We start from the raw sequence: 17,036 nt of genomic DNA on the forward strand, positions 1-17,036 counted from the left end.
CGCGCGCCTCTCCTCCACCCGCTGGCCGCCTCCTCCCTGGCCCCTGGTTTCGGTCTCCTGCTCCTCCTTTGCCCCAACCCCGTTCCTTATGGCAGCAGCTCCCCGCAAAAAGCGGGGCGAAGCTTCTCAGCGGACTATCCTTTCGCTCCCGGGGCTGAGCCGGGTCACTGGATGTTGCTGAAAACTCCTGAGATCATGCGCTGCTTCGGCCGCAGCCTCCCTGCCGCCGGCTGTCCCTGCCGCCGCTGCCGCCGCCTCCTCTGCTGCCGCGGTCCCCGGGATGCTCAGTAGCCCGCTGCGTGGCCCCCGCGATCCCGTGTTCTTCAGAAGCCGCTGGTTGCTGCAGAGTTGCGCGAAGTAGTCATGGTGCTGTGGGAGTCCCCGCGGCAGTGCGGCAGCTGGACACTTTGCGAGGGCTTCTGCTGGCTGCTGCTGCTGCCCGTGACGCTGCTTATCGTAGCCCGCCCGGTGAAACTCGCTGCTTTCCCTACCTCCTTAAGTGACTGCCAAACGCCCACCGGCTGGAACTGCTCCGGTAAGTCCAGACCCTCCCTCAGCTCTCCACCCCTTCGCCCCTCAGAAGCGCGGAACCTGGACAGACCTGCCTGCCCACCCTCGTGCGGCTGCCCAGCCCCACGCCTTCCCCTGCCTGAAACCCAGGACTTCCCACCTCCATCCTGAGAAACACCGGGAACTGATTCTTCAGCCAGAGAGGGTTGGACCTGCTGGGATAGGAACAAAGTGCAGGTGTGGGGGAACCCTGGGTGTCTGCCCTCAAATTGGAGCTGAGAGGATTTAGAGAAATACTAGGGGGTAGTTTTCTGGGTTCTTGAATCTAAGGGAACACCTAACACAGACTATTTCCCGTAATTTAAAAAAAAAAAAAAGTCTAGTCTGGCTGTGCGAGGAAATAACTTTATGAGAAAGAACAATCGAGAAAGCAATAAATCAAATGATGACTGCAGGGGGAACCGTTAATTCCTGCTGAAAATGCTTCTGAATGCAGGGGTTTCCTACCCAGCACTGGGTCACAGATATTTCTAAAGGAGGCAAGTTTCCAGGGACTGACTGACACTCCTTCCTCCCTCCCCCTCTCATTTCTCTCCCTGCTCTCTCCCTCCCCCTCTCTCCCTCTTTCTCTTTCCTCCTCTAGCTTGTTCCCTCTCTGTCTATAGCTCTCTAGCTCTCTCTTGCGCGCCCTCTCGCTCTCTCCCTCCCTCTCTCCTCTCACCCTCCCTCCTTTCTCTCTTTCCTTGGCTGCAAACGCCATTGATTGTGAAAGAGGTTGATTTTGTAGCCAAAGGATGCATGCCCATCCAGGCTTTCCCCAGCTCCTATGAGGAGCACAGAAGTTGAGAAAGAAGTGATCACAGATTTCCCCAAGCCAGAATGGGCATGCCCCAAGCCTGGGAGACTCACTTCTGAAAACACAGTGACCCTATCATAGTGAGTTCTAACCCCCTTCACTGGGTTTCCTGGAGTGACAGGCAGTCAGTCCTCTTGCTCATTCAGTCCCTGTCAAAATGCTAACACCTGACAGGCTGCACTGCTGAAGCCACTAATTGAAAAGAGCCCAAAGACTGAAGTTATCACGCTCTGCTCTTCCTGGCTGGTTTTACATTTCAGTATGAGAGCCTCTAGTATACCTGAAGAATTGTGGTGTGATTGCTTTGGCATTTTAAACTTTATAAACATGCCTGGGCATTGTCCTCGTGGTCTGGTCTGGTCTCATTTTAGCAAGTGTGTTTATAGCATTTCATTTTTCTGTAAATAAAATCCTGGTGCAATGAAGTCTGTCTTTGAGTGAGGTGGCTTCTGTGGAAGTGTAAGTGAAAGGAAGTGTCTGTAACTGTTGAGAGGGTGTGATTATTAACTGTAACTTATAGGTGGAGGCATGTACAGTTCTATGGAACGACTAATATAAACCCCAAGAGGCAGTTAATACGCCCCACTCCAGTTTAGCATTTGTTAAGACAAGCTGAAATTTACAGTCTTATTATATTTGGGTCAGTAGACTGACTTTATTCTGCTTTAAGTAATTTCTAAATTTGGCATTTTTTAAAAACTCAACATGTCTCTAACTTATTCTTGGTTCCTGCATTCCTGCGTGCTGTTTTTTTTTTTTTTCTTTTTTTTAAAGAATAAGTTCCACTTGGGAACAAAACACCTTACATTTGATTGTAGCTCATGTTCAACAAGGCTAGTTTGCTGCATCCTTCACTGATATTAGTGTAGGAAATAGCTAACTTAAATGTGACATCGGCAATGAAGAAATGCATTCTGAGCCATGTATCTCAAAGGTGTGTGCACTAACTAAAACGAATGAACTTGGCAGCCCCTTCCTACCTATGTTAACTTGGAAGGGATCAATCTTCCTTTGAGCCAGAGAGACCTTCATAGGAAACGCCAAGCCTGTTTATCTTTATTATTGAGGTTTTGCTTCCTCTTTGTCTGGAAAAAATTGCAAATAAGAGTCATTTCAGAACTTACAGCAAAGAACAATTAAAGATAAAGAAATACTAACATAGCATCCACACACAATCACTAGATCTTTCTACAAAATGTTGAGTTTGTGTCACTGGTATAGTCTATTTAGTGGGGGGCGGGGGGATGAGAAAGCTGAGAAGCAGTATCAAACTTCCATTCAGTCAGTATTAATCTAAGATAAAACTAGGAAAGCATAATCAAAAGATGATATTGAAAGAGAAGTTACGAGGAAACTACTGTAGAAGTATAAAATATTATTGATCACTTCACTAGATTTTGAGATTATTAGTAGAAAGCAACCTTATGGAACATCTGTGGCTATTGAAATTAAATTTTAGGAAAATTCTGTGAATGCCACAAAATAGATTTCTCTTTAAAAATCCATAGCATTTAAAATGACTTGAGCATTCTCTTTAAACTCGAGGTTATGATGACAGAGAAAATGATCTCTTCCTGTGTGACACCAACACGTGTAAATTTGACGGGGAATGTTTAAGGATTGGAGACACGGTGACTTGCGTCTGTCAGTTCAAGGTAAGATATCTGATATTTGCAACCTCAATTCATTACAGAGAATGAAAGGTAGAGAGTTCCTTTCACAACCCATCACTTGGCAATGTATAACTATACAGACTCAAAGGGAGGCTGGTGTCAAATGGAAGTACTGCCAAGACAGCAAGCTGATGTCAAGAAGATATGCCTTTCAGAGACCGGTGTATGCCACAGTTAAAAATGCCACTGAAGCCAGGAGCTCCAGGTCCCACTTTTCAGTTGTGGAATGCATGCATTTTATAGGTCAGTTGACTGTGGATAACTGTCAAAGTGGTCAGTGGATAGAAGGTGTGGCTTTGTACTTCTGTTCTTCACCAGAATTGTCTTTTTTTTTTTTTTAATTCTATTGTTCTTTGTTTTGGTGGGCTTTGATTTCTTTATCCTGTCAATATGATACAATTTTAACTTAACTTCTATTAAGGTCACTCCAAAACTACTGTGCCAACTTGGAAATCATGAACCTTGTTAATAGAAGTCAAAGTTTTTCACAATAGCACATTAAATGACTATAGTCTCCTAGGAATCCTAAGAGGCACTTAGAGCCTCAGGTTGATCCTACACAGAAGAAAGATGCACGTTGTCATGTGTCACGGAAGTCTTCAACAGTTGTAGAGATAAACATATTTATTTTTACGAAGGAGGTATCATCAAAACTAGTTTTTAAATTAATTTAAAATGATGCTACCATTGTTGTTATTACAATAATTATTTATCATATTATCTCATCATGTAAATTATTGGACTTTATTTTTTCTCCAAATATTCATGTAATCATATATTGCCTCAAATGACTTAGATATTGCACTGATATCATAGTTGCACTTGATTGTTATTGAATTACATTAAAAACGCACACTGACATCTAATATATACTGAGCCAGGGATTATGCATATAAATAAAACTGCACACAAGATCAGCAACGCTTCAAAATTATAAGAAAAAATGAAAGTTACAGAGAAAATAAAAAAACTCAAAAGTCATATTTAAATATCTGACTTAATATACAATATTGAGAATTGATTTAATATTAAATATTGGGGATTTAATTTAACATCTTGGTGAGGCAGATAAGGGAATTCACATTTAAATACAACTTGAATTGCTTTTAGGCAAGATAAAAGTCTCCTTAGGCATTATTTTAACATTTTTGAGAAGCAGAGTGAGCCAACTGGTAGTTTAACGTGTCTGAAGATATTGAGATCAGAAATGTGTCTGTGCAGATCACATGCATGTGGCATCAACTTTCAAAGTCTCTACCACAGTGAGCAATGAACCACATTCTTCCGATGAACTCCATGAGGGCGATGGAGCATGAGAGCTCCCAGCTTATAATTTTTAGAGATTAACAGGTGGGGAAAATCAAGTTGGAGAAATCACTAAAGGCCCGTGAAATTTTACAGATTTTTAAAAATTGTGTGATTCCCATGAATTTCTCTTACTTTTGTAACCTAGGATGGATATAGCAAGTAAGTTCTTAAATAGCGTACAGTGGTCCAGGAAGAACATTCCTCAAATGGGAGCTTGTGTTTATGATGCTTTACCTAGAAAAAATCAAAGGAATTGGTAGACTTCTAACTGGGTGAATGCAGGAAATGGAAATGCATCATTTTCTTATTAAAGGAATTGTTTGATTTTTAGCTGTCACAGGGAATTTTTGTCAGCCAAGATATTTGTGCTTTTTATGCATTGGACAGCCAATATGTACTAACTTAAGTAATTGTGGAGTAGGTTGAGAGTAATAAATGAAAATATATACTGTAAGTTTATATTTCCTAATTTCCTACTGGATTGTATTGATATTAATGTGTGTTTTATAATAGTCAGTCTTTCAAGAGAAAAAAATCTCTGTAGTAGTAAATTTATACTTTATATATGTATCAAAAATATTGAATGTCTAAATCTCAGTGATGGTCAAATAAAATTGTACAAATTACATTAAAATAATGAACTGTGCTAAGGTGGGAGTTCCTTGGTTCCCTCCCAGTATTTAGGGTTTTGTTGTTATTCTTTTGTGGGTTTGTTTGTTTTCCTTTTGTCTTCCCACTTTTATCTGGAAAAAGGAAGAGATCTGAAAATCTCTTCTATATAGTATCCTAAACTTCTCTTTCTTGCACATTTTCAGATATAAGCATGAATTATTCTATTTAAAATATGATGTGCCATTAGTCTTTCTGGATGTGAGATAAATTTCAAACAGAAATGTGCACATTGTGCATAATTTGTAATGTCTCCCAGTATTTATTATTACTCACGCACTAGAATGAACATATATGATTCTGATTTCCCTCAGATACTTTAGGATACATTCATTTCTACCCTTCAAAACTCACTCAATTCTTGCAACTCATTTAGGTAATTTTGGTTAGCTGGCTCACTCTTTATTTTTTTCCCTCCATCATTCCTTTTTTCCTTTCTTCCTTCTTCCTTCTACAGTGCTGGTGATTTAACCCAGGACCTTAGGCAAGTGCGCTACAACTGACATACATTTACAGATCCTTTACATTGTTTATAAGATGAGAAAATTTATTTCCACTAATATAAATAATTTACCACTAAGTCATTATCCTAGAGTATATGAAACACCACAAAACAACTGATGTATTTATAAAGTACCCCAAATCTAGTTTTTCAATATTATTATGCATGCAAATGAAAATTCCAATAACACAACAGCAGTGCCAGTTTGTTACAGATGATAATTAAGAACCAAAGCAATATAAATTGAACATCCATAACCCAGAAATCCAAATTCTAAAATACTCTGAAATCCATCATGATATTTAAAATGTTTTGATTTTTTTTAAAGCATTTTAGATTTGGAGTATTTTATATGGATGCTCAAAGGGCAGAGCCTGCTCTAACATCCTACAAATGCCAAGATTTCAAATGCTATCCTCCTAAACATTTTGGATAAGGGGTATTAAACCTCCTTAAATAATTCTTAGACAAAGAAATAAAATTTTAAAATGGCATGCAATCTTATACCTCTTACCTTTCTACCACAATACCAAAAGATATACTACTCAATCTGGTAAATCAGTTGTGGAAAAAAGGCTGAGAGGCAATAAATAGATGAGTGGATGGATGAAGGAAAGTAAGGTCAAAAGAAAGATGAAAGTTAGAAGGGGAGGCAGAGAGGAAGACACAATTGTTCTTAGTTCTGGTCACAGAGTGATCAACGATAATTTTATGTTTAGATTATGAGGTAGCTTTATGCTTTCACAATAATTTTCTAACTTGGGTATTAAATATTTGCACTTAATAAACCATGCTTTAATATCTAAAATGTCCAATTACTGGGGCTGCTTAAATTTTTGCCCAGAACTTAGAGGCTGACTATGAGTGTTTATGTTATTCATAGATCTGTGGTTTTGGTGAGGTTACTGAAACCAGCTTATCTCCACTCCCTGCTGTCATTGGCTAAGGGGCAGAAACTCAAGGCATGCTCAGTTCAGGGCTCTAATTCATCCCTGACCACCACCTGCAGAGCTTGGCTCTTCTCCACCTCTAGCTCTTTGCATGGGCTACTTTGGGCTTTGATCTAACATGGTGGCTGGGTTTCAAGGGCAAGCATCCAGAGATGGGGAGGAGCCTCGTAAAACTCATGTTCTTCAATGACCTGTGGAGAGTGACAGACACATTCACCACAGTCAAGGACTGCCATTTTAAAAACCACAAACATTATACATTCAGGGAGATGTAGTCCTAGAGAAATCAAAGTTACTTGTGGAATAGTCAAATGACAACACATACAGATTTTTAAACATTTTCTCCTCCAAAAGAGTACTATATTATCTTAAGCTATTCTTCCTCAGCCTTTGACAACTGGGAATATAACAGAATTCACTTAACATCTGTTGAGAACTTTCTCCATGCCAGACTCCGTGGAAGGTGCTGGCGATAGATAAAACTTAAGTCACATATAGCTTCTAGATGCTGAAATCTCAGCTCTAAAATATGTATTAACCAAACAAGCATTAAATCACATGAAAATTTTTATCATCTTCTTATTCCCTGGTAGCAAAGATGAATTCCATATATCTTAGAGAGTCAAGTTATTGAATCTATTAATGTAGTGTATGGCTATTTTAAGCAATGTGAAAACTTGGGGACTAAGTCATTTTATTGAAAACAAATATTTGGAAAGTAAACTAAGATTTTAAAGACATGAGGAAAGTAGAATCACTTATTCCTCATAGAATTTTATGTAACACATACATTTATAGACAACCATAATCTGGGTTTGACTTTTCTTTTTTCTTAACCAAGCAACCATGTAGTCTTTAGTAAGCTACCAAACATCTAATTTCCCCCTATTTTCAGACCTTAAACAATGCCATGACTACCCCCAACAACCATTTTCAAGAATTTGGCATATTTTGGTGCAGCCGTTCCCATATAGAGGGTTGTAACGTATTCCTTTGTTTTCTAATTCTAAAAACAGTACTCCACAGTGAGTGGTAGTTCATGACTCTACTAAGAAAACTATGTGTCATGAATGCCAAATAATTTCCATTTCATAGGTGATCTTTACAAGGAAGCCTATGTTCTTAAAGCATGAATTTGTTAGTTCTCCACATGTCCCTACTCACCACTTCAGGTGAAGAAACTGAGCTATGGGTGTGCAAATGTTTAACCGTGGAGTAACATAACCGATACCTACATAAAGATGGTGAGAAAGAGAAGAAAACCCAGGACTAGACATCCACCCTTGAGCTTTGGTGACTGAGAATATGTTTCCTTTTGTGTTTTTCATTTTAATGAGTGCAAGTCATGGTACCAAGGGCCAAAAGCATCGTGGTGATAATCTACAGTTAAGCTCTTCTCAGCTCTATACAAATCCCCCTTTTGGCTTCTGCATGGAACTTGGCAGCTCTGTTTTAAGCACTGTTCACATTTGGCTTACTGCATCCCACAGAAGTGACATATGAGCACTTTATCAGTTTATTCTCTATTTTAAGATGCATATCACCATCGTGTCATAGCACTTGACAAAGATAATAAACTCTTCCCACCCCCCACTCAGTCCAGTGGCCCACTATTTGACTGACCTTCTGAAGTACATGAGAAGGTAGAAGAGGAAAAAAGTCAGAGTTAGATAGAAGAAAATGTGAATCCAAATAATCTGCACATAGAATATTGCTAAACTTAGTTATTAGATGACCAGGGGCAAGAATGCCAGACCCAAGCATAAGAAGTTAATAAACCAGCCATCCACATCCATTTTAACTCTCGTGTCTTTAAGGAAAAGGTAAGCCAGTCTATGTTTCCATGGTGTTACCATCTTTCTCCTTCTTCTTCTCTCCTCCAAGCCCTCAGACAGCACTGGAGCTTCAGGGAACTCCAAAGTCCCCCTACATTCATTCTGCTGTCCCAGGTCCTGAACATGGCACATTTACCCAGTACTTGGCCATCTGTTTGTCTTCTGGCCATGAATGTGACATTAGCACCAGCCTTATCTTTTCTTTGACTGTTTAATCCTTCTTATTGGAAAATTCAAGTCTCACTGTCATTTGCCATGAGTAGCATTGAAGATACTCTTAAGTAGTCAGAAACCAAATGTAATTTTATATGTACGGAAAGTTTATGAAGATGTCCAATCCACAGGTTTCACCTGTCAGGAAAGAACTGCATATTGAGTTAATTAGTAGTGATAGGCTATCAAATATCAAAATCAAATCAATTTCATGTGTAGCTACATAAACATACTCAACCTATGAACGAAGAGTATGACTATGGAATGGAATTATTCAATGAATATAAGGTATCCAGAATACCTAATTATTAACTGTAAAAGTAAAGATAAAGAATATTTCTAAAATATATAGTAAATCGTGCTGTTAACAACTGTGACTATCACAATATGAATGCCACAAAATTTCGATTTGCTCTTTGGAAAAACGTCAATTAGCAAAATGTAATATTTAAGTTATTCCGTGATATATAAAAGGCATGACATTTATATGACAGGTAAATTGTCTGGGTGGAGGACTAAAGTGCTCAGAAAACAAAGTGATTACTGTGCAGGTATGAGGGCCTGTGTTTCATCCACACTTCCTACGTGAAAATCTGGGTGTGACCGTGCACATCAATGGTTGCAGCCTGGGTAAGCAGGCACAGGACAATCCCTAGGGCTTCCCAGACAGTCGGCTTAGGTAAATCTGTAAGGTTCAAATTCAGTGGGAGACCACGACCCAGAAACCAAGGTGAAGAAGTGATTGAGGAAGATATTTGATGTTAACCTCTTGCCTCCACACACAGGCACACACGTATACATGAATCCACAGGCACATACACAAGTATACACATACACAAAATAAAAGCATAAATAAATAAATTCATCAGGATGACTACGCTTTTATTATGTAAAGGTGAGAAAAGATTAAAGATTATTGCGAATAAGAGGTACAGATACTGTAAGAAATTATGGAATATTTGTAAGAAATTATGGAATATGCCTCAAGTTTTTGTCAATTTAATTACCTTATACCTGTTTTATTCATTTTCTTTGGCATAAATCCTTGAGTTAAAATTTACATGTGGTAGACTCTTAAACATATAAATATACATATTAAAATTTCCTTGATCCCTGAATAGATTGTTGATTTATTTTGTGGGTACTGTAAATTTACAGCACATCAAAAGTTCAAACATTTTAATTAAAAGCAGAAAACATAAAAGCATTTTCACATGTATCTGCATGCATGGTTTTCCTTACTGTGTTTCTGGCATAGGCAAGCCTTGACAAATAATCATCTTGATCATTTCATTTGTTATAATTAAACAATGAAGTGCATCAGTAGTAGTAATCAGCAGATAATCACATCCTGGTATAATTAGCAGGTATAGGACACAGCCAAGTATCTCTAATGTCTTGGAGTGTGATTATAATATGATGGCTGTACCCAGTAGGTTGCCTAATTTCCATTGTAGAAATATGTAGTTTTTGGTAATGAGGTTATTTTAAAAATTAACATTTTTCTTCCTGAAGCATACATGAATAGCGATTGTTTAGTGATTGTTTGGAATATTCAACAATTTTGATATACAGTTCACTACTTGAGAAAGTTCCCCCTCTATATTTCATAGTCTTACTTCTATACTCTGTCTTTACCAATATCCAAAGCTTTAATGATAAAAAGTAATTAGCAAATCAATATCTTACCTGAATATTTCTTAATGTATCAAGGTTAAAATTCAATAGAAAAATAATAACCAAAAAGTAACTGGATATTTTCTTTTGCTGTTTTAGTTTTGAAATTTCAGCTAAATAGTCCTGCTCCCAGTACAGATAGCGGTCAGCCTTGGTTTTAATAGCCTGACACGGCCAAGTTGTTTATTTTCACCCTAAGAAGTCAGCAAGGATACCTACCAAGAAAAAAATTAAATAATAGAGGTCTGTGCATTGTTACATCTTTTGTGTGCTAATGGCTCAGTCACTTTCTTGGAATCACCTAATCAATCTGGATACTTTGTGGTGGTGCCTCTGTCCAAATCAAGTGACAAATTGGCTGACTTGACATGGCCTTTGTGCATTTTTCAGTGACGCAAGGGGGATGGCTGAAAACCAAGAGATGTGGTTTGTTTTGGAAATGGTTATTTGTGTTTAGGATGTCTGGGGGATGTAGAACCCAATAACAACCGTCGTGTTTTTTATCTTTGTTTCTCAGTGCAACAGTGACTATGTGCCTGTGTGTGGCTCGAATGGAGAGAGCTACCAGAACGAGTGCTACCTGAGGCAGGCTGCCTGCAAGCAGCAGAGTGAGATCCTTGTGGTCTCGGAAGGATCCTGTGCCACAGGTATGCACGAGTGTCCCTGAAACCCAAACGGGTTGTGAGTCCAATGGCTTCTTGTTTCCTCTTAGCTCTGAAAACCAACCTTACTATATGTTGACTAGGGATTCCATGTATTCTTTTGTTAAAAACAAAACAAAACAAAACAAAACAGAAAGCCTTACTTTTTAAAAAAATTTTAAGTACATCGGTAAAAAAAAGAAGAGATGTCTTGTATGACAACTGTTACCTCTAAGAACATATGTTGCTTAGTGAAATATAGACAGTTGAATAAAGTATAATTAGAAATGTGCATTGGGTGCCCACATATCAAGTTTATAGATAAAGTTTTTGTTTGTTCAATCGGTGGTTCCTTTGAGAAACGGGGTTATCCTCTCGAGTGCATCTTTGCAGGTTTGAGTTCTGAAGTCAACAAGTATTTTTGTGGAGGCACTAATGTCAGATTTTAACTTTAAAACGTACTGGTTATCATTTTAGCGGATCACACTGAAGGATGCACTGGCGGTGTGAATAATTGACACTAACATCTGTCTTCCTGACACAGTTCAACTCAGACTCTTCAGCTCTTTAGTTATGTTGTTCTAAGAATGCTAGAAAGGAGGAAGGAAGGGAGGGAGGGAGGGGAGAGGGAGGAGAGAGGGAGGGAGGGAGGAGAGAGAGGGGGGGGGAAGAAGGCAGGCAGGCAAGCAATGAGCTTCTTAGCTTTTCATGGTTATGTGTTTTAGTTTGTTTGATTGGGTTTCTTTTGTTTTCCTGATTCTTTTTCTTTTACCTTTTCTGTTCTTTTCTTTTCTTTTTGTTGTTTTGTTTTGTGCAGTGGTTGTTACAGCCCAGCAATTTACAGGTAGAGAAATAAAGCAACAACAACAACAACAACAACAAAAAAAAAGCAATTAGTCAGAGCTTGCTTAGGAAAGCAGTGCTGCTTTAAGCAAGAGCCAAGTGTGGGTTAGGTTCCAGGCGCCATAAGCACCTGGCCTAAATAACAGTAGTGCATCGTGAAAGCTACACTTAATTACAGGAACTTTTTGGAAAGTCATAGTTTCTGAGAAAGACATATGCATATTCAGGATAAATAATAATGCAATAAGAAAACTTCTTTCAAAAACTAGTACTAGGGAGTCTTTTATATAAAAGTCACTCTGGAGTAACAGGTTTTTGTCATTTTAGGGTGTTACAGGAAAGGCATGTGTTGGTTTGTTTGGGTAGGGTATAAAATGAACAAGGATAAAAAGTCTTGGGTTCCTTAGAAGACTGTCTTCAGCCTACTTATTGTTAAGGGTGAATGATATTCAGAGATGTCCTGCTGACTACCAAGGTTTCCAAAATGAACAAAGGACAGTCAATCAGGGACATTTTTTTTTTTACTACAGAGATACAGTCTTTTGATTTTGGGCTGGTTGTTAAGGGGTCTTTTCTCCTGAATGAGTCTTTGCCTCTGTATGTGAATGGCCTGTGTGGAAGATGGTCCGGACAGCAAGCCTGTTTAGCCTCTGCTCACTACTGACTTGGCAGAGGAGGTCATTGCTGCTTCTCCTGGAGTGAAAAGTGTGTCAAAAAGTAACAGTGCATGTGCAAGTCAGAGGGCAGGAATCCCTGCAGAAGAGGACCAGAAGGCTAACTCAGAGTAGGAATCAGGGCATAGAAAGACCACTAAGAAACAAACTGAAAATAAAGTACTCAGCCATACCAAAAGACAAAACAGTAAAGAAAAACTACTTCAAAACTAATGGGACAGAAATGAATGGAACCATTGGACCTTGGGAAGATTGTAGATAACGCCAGGGAGAGTAGGAAAAGCTTTGTTTATGATCAAGGAGGGCACCTGACCAATCTGCACACCGCCAGGTGAGAACCAGCCGGCTGGGTAGGCAGCACACACATGAAACAGAGCAGGAGTTATGGCTATGGCAAATAGCATCTGGTACTAAAAATGGTATTCTTTCTCCGAACCTCTCAGTTCCTGTCAGTCCGCAGTCACGCTCTTGATTCATTCAGGTCTATTCATCCGAGTCCCCAGTGTGCTGCTTTTACTATGAAAATAAATACTTAGCCAAGTAGAAAATTTAATCACAATTGAAGAAGCTGTCCTTACCTCATTTGCATACTTAGATTTCTGCAGGATTTAATTAGTCAGCCAGTTTAGCTGAATGCACCTTCCGTTGACTAGTGAATCTAAAAGGGTTTGAGTCTGAGCAGTGATGGAGAAACCAGGCCTGACAGCAAATAAATTGGGGTTCTGACTTGTCTTCATAATTTTCTCATTTATTTTTAATGCTCTTTGACACTGAGTGGAGGTGGCAAGCTGCGTTCTCTAGGAATAAAAGGCTGAAGAACATATAATTTTATATTTGTTCTGTGTCATTAGTGTTGCAAAACTGTTTTTGTACCCAGAATGTGGCTTCCCCATAGCTGGTCTCACTGTCAGCTTAACATCTTGCCTTGCAAGAACTGAGCTGATGAAGAGCCCAGATTCAGGTCCAATAGTATCCCTTCTTTCTGGGGGTGTTTCTGCCTCCCTGCGACTTTCTTAGGCTACTTATTTCTGGCTTGCCAAGATGACTCATCCTACAATTGAGAAAACATTAAAGCTTCCCATAAGTATTTCATAATGATGCTGTTGACTACAGTGGCCATTTTCCCATCTATTCCCCTTTTCTTCCCTAGCTATTTAATTTGGGTCAAATCAAACACTAATCACGTGGACTAAATCCCCTGAAATTTGAGAAATATATGTAGGAGATAAAAGCCAAAATGCTACTACTATTTTTTCCTTACTTTCCCAGCCATATGTATTTACTCAAAAGCCTAAAGATCAATAGGCAAGATGTTCTTTCTCAACATTTTAATTATCGTATTCCAAACAGTACTCATGCATTTAATGTAAGCTATTGTTCACTATACTCATTAAACAGAAGGAATAAGCTTAGGAAGGTGGCTGAAGTTTCCTCTTGTCGTTTAACAGCCTGCAGCCTGTGAACACACATACCTTTCTCTTTATGTGTGTCATATTCAAGCATGGAGGAACAAGCATCATATTGTTGGCCTGCCTGACAGATGTTCCTGACTTTGGAAGGAAATAAGAAATAGACTTCATAAACAGAGAACATATGGGCAGGATGTAACAGTACAGCCTGTGATGTGGTCCCTTTGAATAAAAGTAATAGTGAAATAAGCTTTCACATTAATTCAGACAAAGTCTATTCAAATTTTACCTATGAAAGTATGCTCAGAGGAAACTCAGCAAACATTGACCATTTGAACACTATTCTGTCCAAAGGAAATAGTGTTATAACTAATGAGTTTGTTATATATATATATGTTCCTGTCACAGAGAGACATGCATGAGCCTTTCTTAATATGTTATCATTAAAATGCCAAATCATAGGATTACAATTCTAAGTTAGTTCTATATTTGTTAAGAAATATGTATATAGCCAAGCAGTGGTGGCACATGCCTTTAATCTTAGCACTCAGAAGGCAGAGGCAGGATCTCTGTGAGTTCAAGGCCATCCAAATCTACAGAGGAAGTTCCAGGAGAGCCAGGGCAACAGAGAGAAACCCTGTCTCAAAAAAACAAAACAAAAAAACCCTACGTATATCAAAATAAATATATAATAAATAAATATAATATAGAAATATATTAAAAATAAATATATGTTAAGAAACATATTTATATATAATTTATATTTAATATATTTCTTAAAAATATATATTTATTATTAACAAATATTATTCTTAACATATATACATATATGTTTCTATCAATTAGCTTGTATTTAAGTATATGTCCAGTCATGATGACAGTTAATGAATCAATTGATATTATCAAGACTTACTGTTCAACTGCTGCTCCTCCATGGCAGTGTTAATGCCACAAAGGTAGACATGTTGTATGGATGCATCCACTCTCCCATAAATGTCAGTTGTGTGAATTTGCATGCCCCTGGCCGCTCTATATCATGTTTCTCAGCAAAATGTCAAAGAGCCAGCAAGATGAAGAAATGTCTTATATTAATTAAACTAAACAACGAACACAAATTCATAGAGGAGGTTCCTGACGTATGTCTTGAATCCTGTATGAGATTCCAATGTAGAGTAGTAACAGCACGAGACTACAAATATCATATTACCTAGTTTTAACAGTAGAAATCCACAATGAAACTTATTTAGAATGAAAAGAAATAAGCGGAAAGAGGAAGATGTCTACATTTAGGAACAGATAGAAACTCAATAGTCTTGACCCAGACCAGGGAATTGAGTATTTTTGGAATGTGTGTTCTCAGAAAAAAAAGCCAACTTTAACTACTTGCAATGACTTGGAAGGGAGGGCAGGAAGAAGCAGAGTCAGAAACTCAACACAGGACTGTTTTCCTGCCAACTTCTCTTGCTGTCTGTTCCGTTGTAAGCACCAAGGCAAAGGGAAGCTTACCTCTACTCATTTAAAACACAGTGTTTTAGCTACAGACGGACTCCTCAGCCAGTGTGGTATTGGTAAGCACCTCATCACACAAAGTGCTCTCTTTAGCTCTTTTTATCTTTGTTTATGAACAATTCGCAAGGATACAAGTCTTTGTTATGTGTTAATTTGCCACATATACTGTTTAATTTTGAAAATAAGGTTACAGAAGCACCTCATTTTGTCTTTCTTTATGTCAAAGTCTACAAATCAAAGTTAAAACAAGGGGATTTCACACGGTCAAGTTTAGGACTTTCCCCAAAGCTATGTAATACAGGTTTCACAAAGTTTAAGAATTAAAAACTATATCTTATTTATGTATTATGTCAATAGAAATTAGGTTAAATTGAGAAACTATATATTAACAGATTAAATACTACTAATTTTTACACCAATGGTATTTTAGCTTTGAGATAGTAGACAAGCTGATGATGCAGTTCTGTGAGCCCCACACTTGGGAGCTGATGGCAGGAAGGCCTGGAGTTTGGGGCTTCCCCACAACAGAGCCAACTGTAAATCATCCTTGGTTACAAAAGATTCCGTCTCAAATGCAAAACAACCACAATAAAACTACAAAACTCATTGTTGGATGTATTTTTCAAGTGATCATGAACTGTATGTGTTTTTTGTTTTTCCTTCCCAGATGCAGGATCAGGATCTGGAGATGGAGGTAGGATTTTGTTGATTTTTTTTCTGTATTTGGATGTTTCAGTGGATTACTGTGGATGCCTAGTGATACTAGTTCCAAAGCAGACATCTCAGAGAAACCTAGACTTTGGATTTTAAGAGGGGAAAACCACATGAAAACTTGTTCTCCTAGTTTAGTTACTGTATATTCCATGCCTATTTTTGGTCTGTTCATGAATCACACACATCTCATTTCATCTCCTCCTTCATGTACTTGCTTGTGTATGAGTTTGAAATGCATACAAACAGTGCCAAAACTTCAAAATACGATTGTAGACATATTTAGCAAGACAGAGAAAATTCATGGAGAAAATGTTTGAATATTTGGTTTTTAAATACATAATGTTGCCCTCAATCATCATTAACACATAAAAGACTTACAATATCAGAATTTAAATTAAAGTGAAGAAATTTTAGTTCATAAAAAATAAAAAGATAAAAGCTAAGTTAAAGACAACAAAATTCTATCTTTTCTTTCCTGATTCAATTAATATAAAGTTGATTTTAATAAAATGAGATGCAGTTTTGTTTGCTTTGCTTTGTTTGAGGCAGAGTCCACTAAGTAGTTCTGGCAAACTTGGCACTCTCTGTGGAGACCAGTCCCGCCTTGAACTCACAGAGATCCACCTGCCTCTGCACCCTGAGCAGTGGGATTAAAGGCATACCTGGTGTATCCTATTCGGTTCAACCAGCTAAGATGTATGTTTTGATTACTTAATTTTATTTAAAGTACATAAGAGAGGAACAGAAATTTTACAAGTCCCACCTGATCTGGTTACAACCAAAGAAATACTTTATTTTTAGATTAAACTTACCTTGTAAATATCCTAGATGAAATGAAATCCCCACTGCCACTTTTACATACACAAAACAACTAAAGAACAAAACCCAAGATGTAATTGTAAGATTAATAAAATGAAAATGGATTTGAAATAGAAATGCTATCTTAATGATTTCTTAGGCTGTGTAAAATAATTGTTATAACTCTTAGAAAATATGGAACGTGGTGGAAACCAAATAAGAGAAAACTTTGTGTTTAGGAAGAAAGTGATTCAA

At 38.0% G+C, this 17,036-nt stretch overlaps 1 protein-coding gene across 1 annotated transcript in view; it reads left to right on the plus strand.

The window, feature by feature from the left end:
* Positions 1-264: 264 nt before the first annotated feature.
* The window catches only part of Tmeff2 (transmembrane protein with EGF like and two follistatin like domains 2), a 249,943-nt gene continuing 233,171 nt past the window's right edge, over positions 265-17,036 (plus strand). The window contains exons 1-4 of the mRNA XM_059278296.1: positions 265-535; positions 2,912-3,021; positions 10,711-10,840; positions 15,937-15,963. Coding sequence (XP_059134279.1) covers positions 364-535; positions 2,912-3,021; positions 10,711-10,840; positions 15,937-15,963 — 439 coding nt within the window. The 5' untranslated portion in view covers positions 265-363. The remainder of the gene's footprint in view (positions 536-2,911; positions 3,022-10,710; positions 10,841-15,936; positions 15,964-17,036) is intronic.

Source organism: Peromyscus eremicus, chromosome 13 (genome assembly GCF_949786415.1).
Source record: "Peromyscus eremicus chromosome 13, PerEre_H2_v1, whole genome shotgun sequence".
Lineage (NCBI taxonomy): Eukaryota > Metazoa > Chordata > Mammalia > Rodentia > Cricetidae > Peromyscus > Peromyscus eremicus.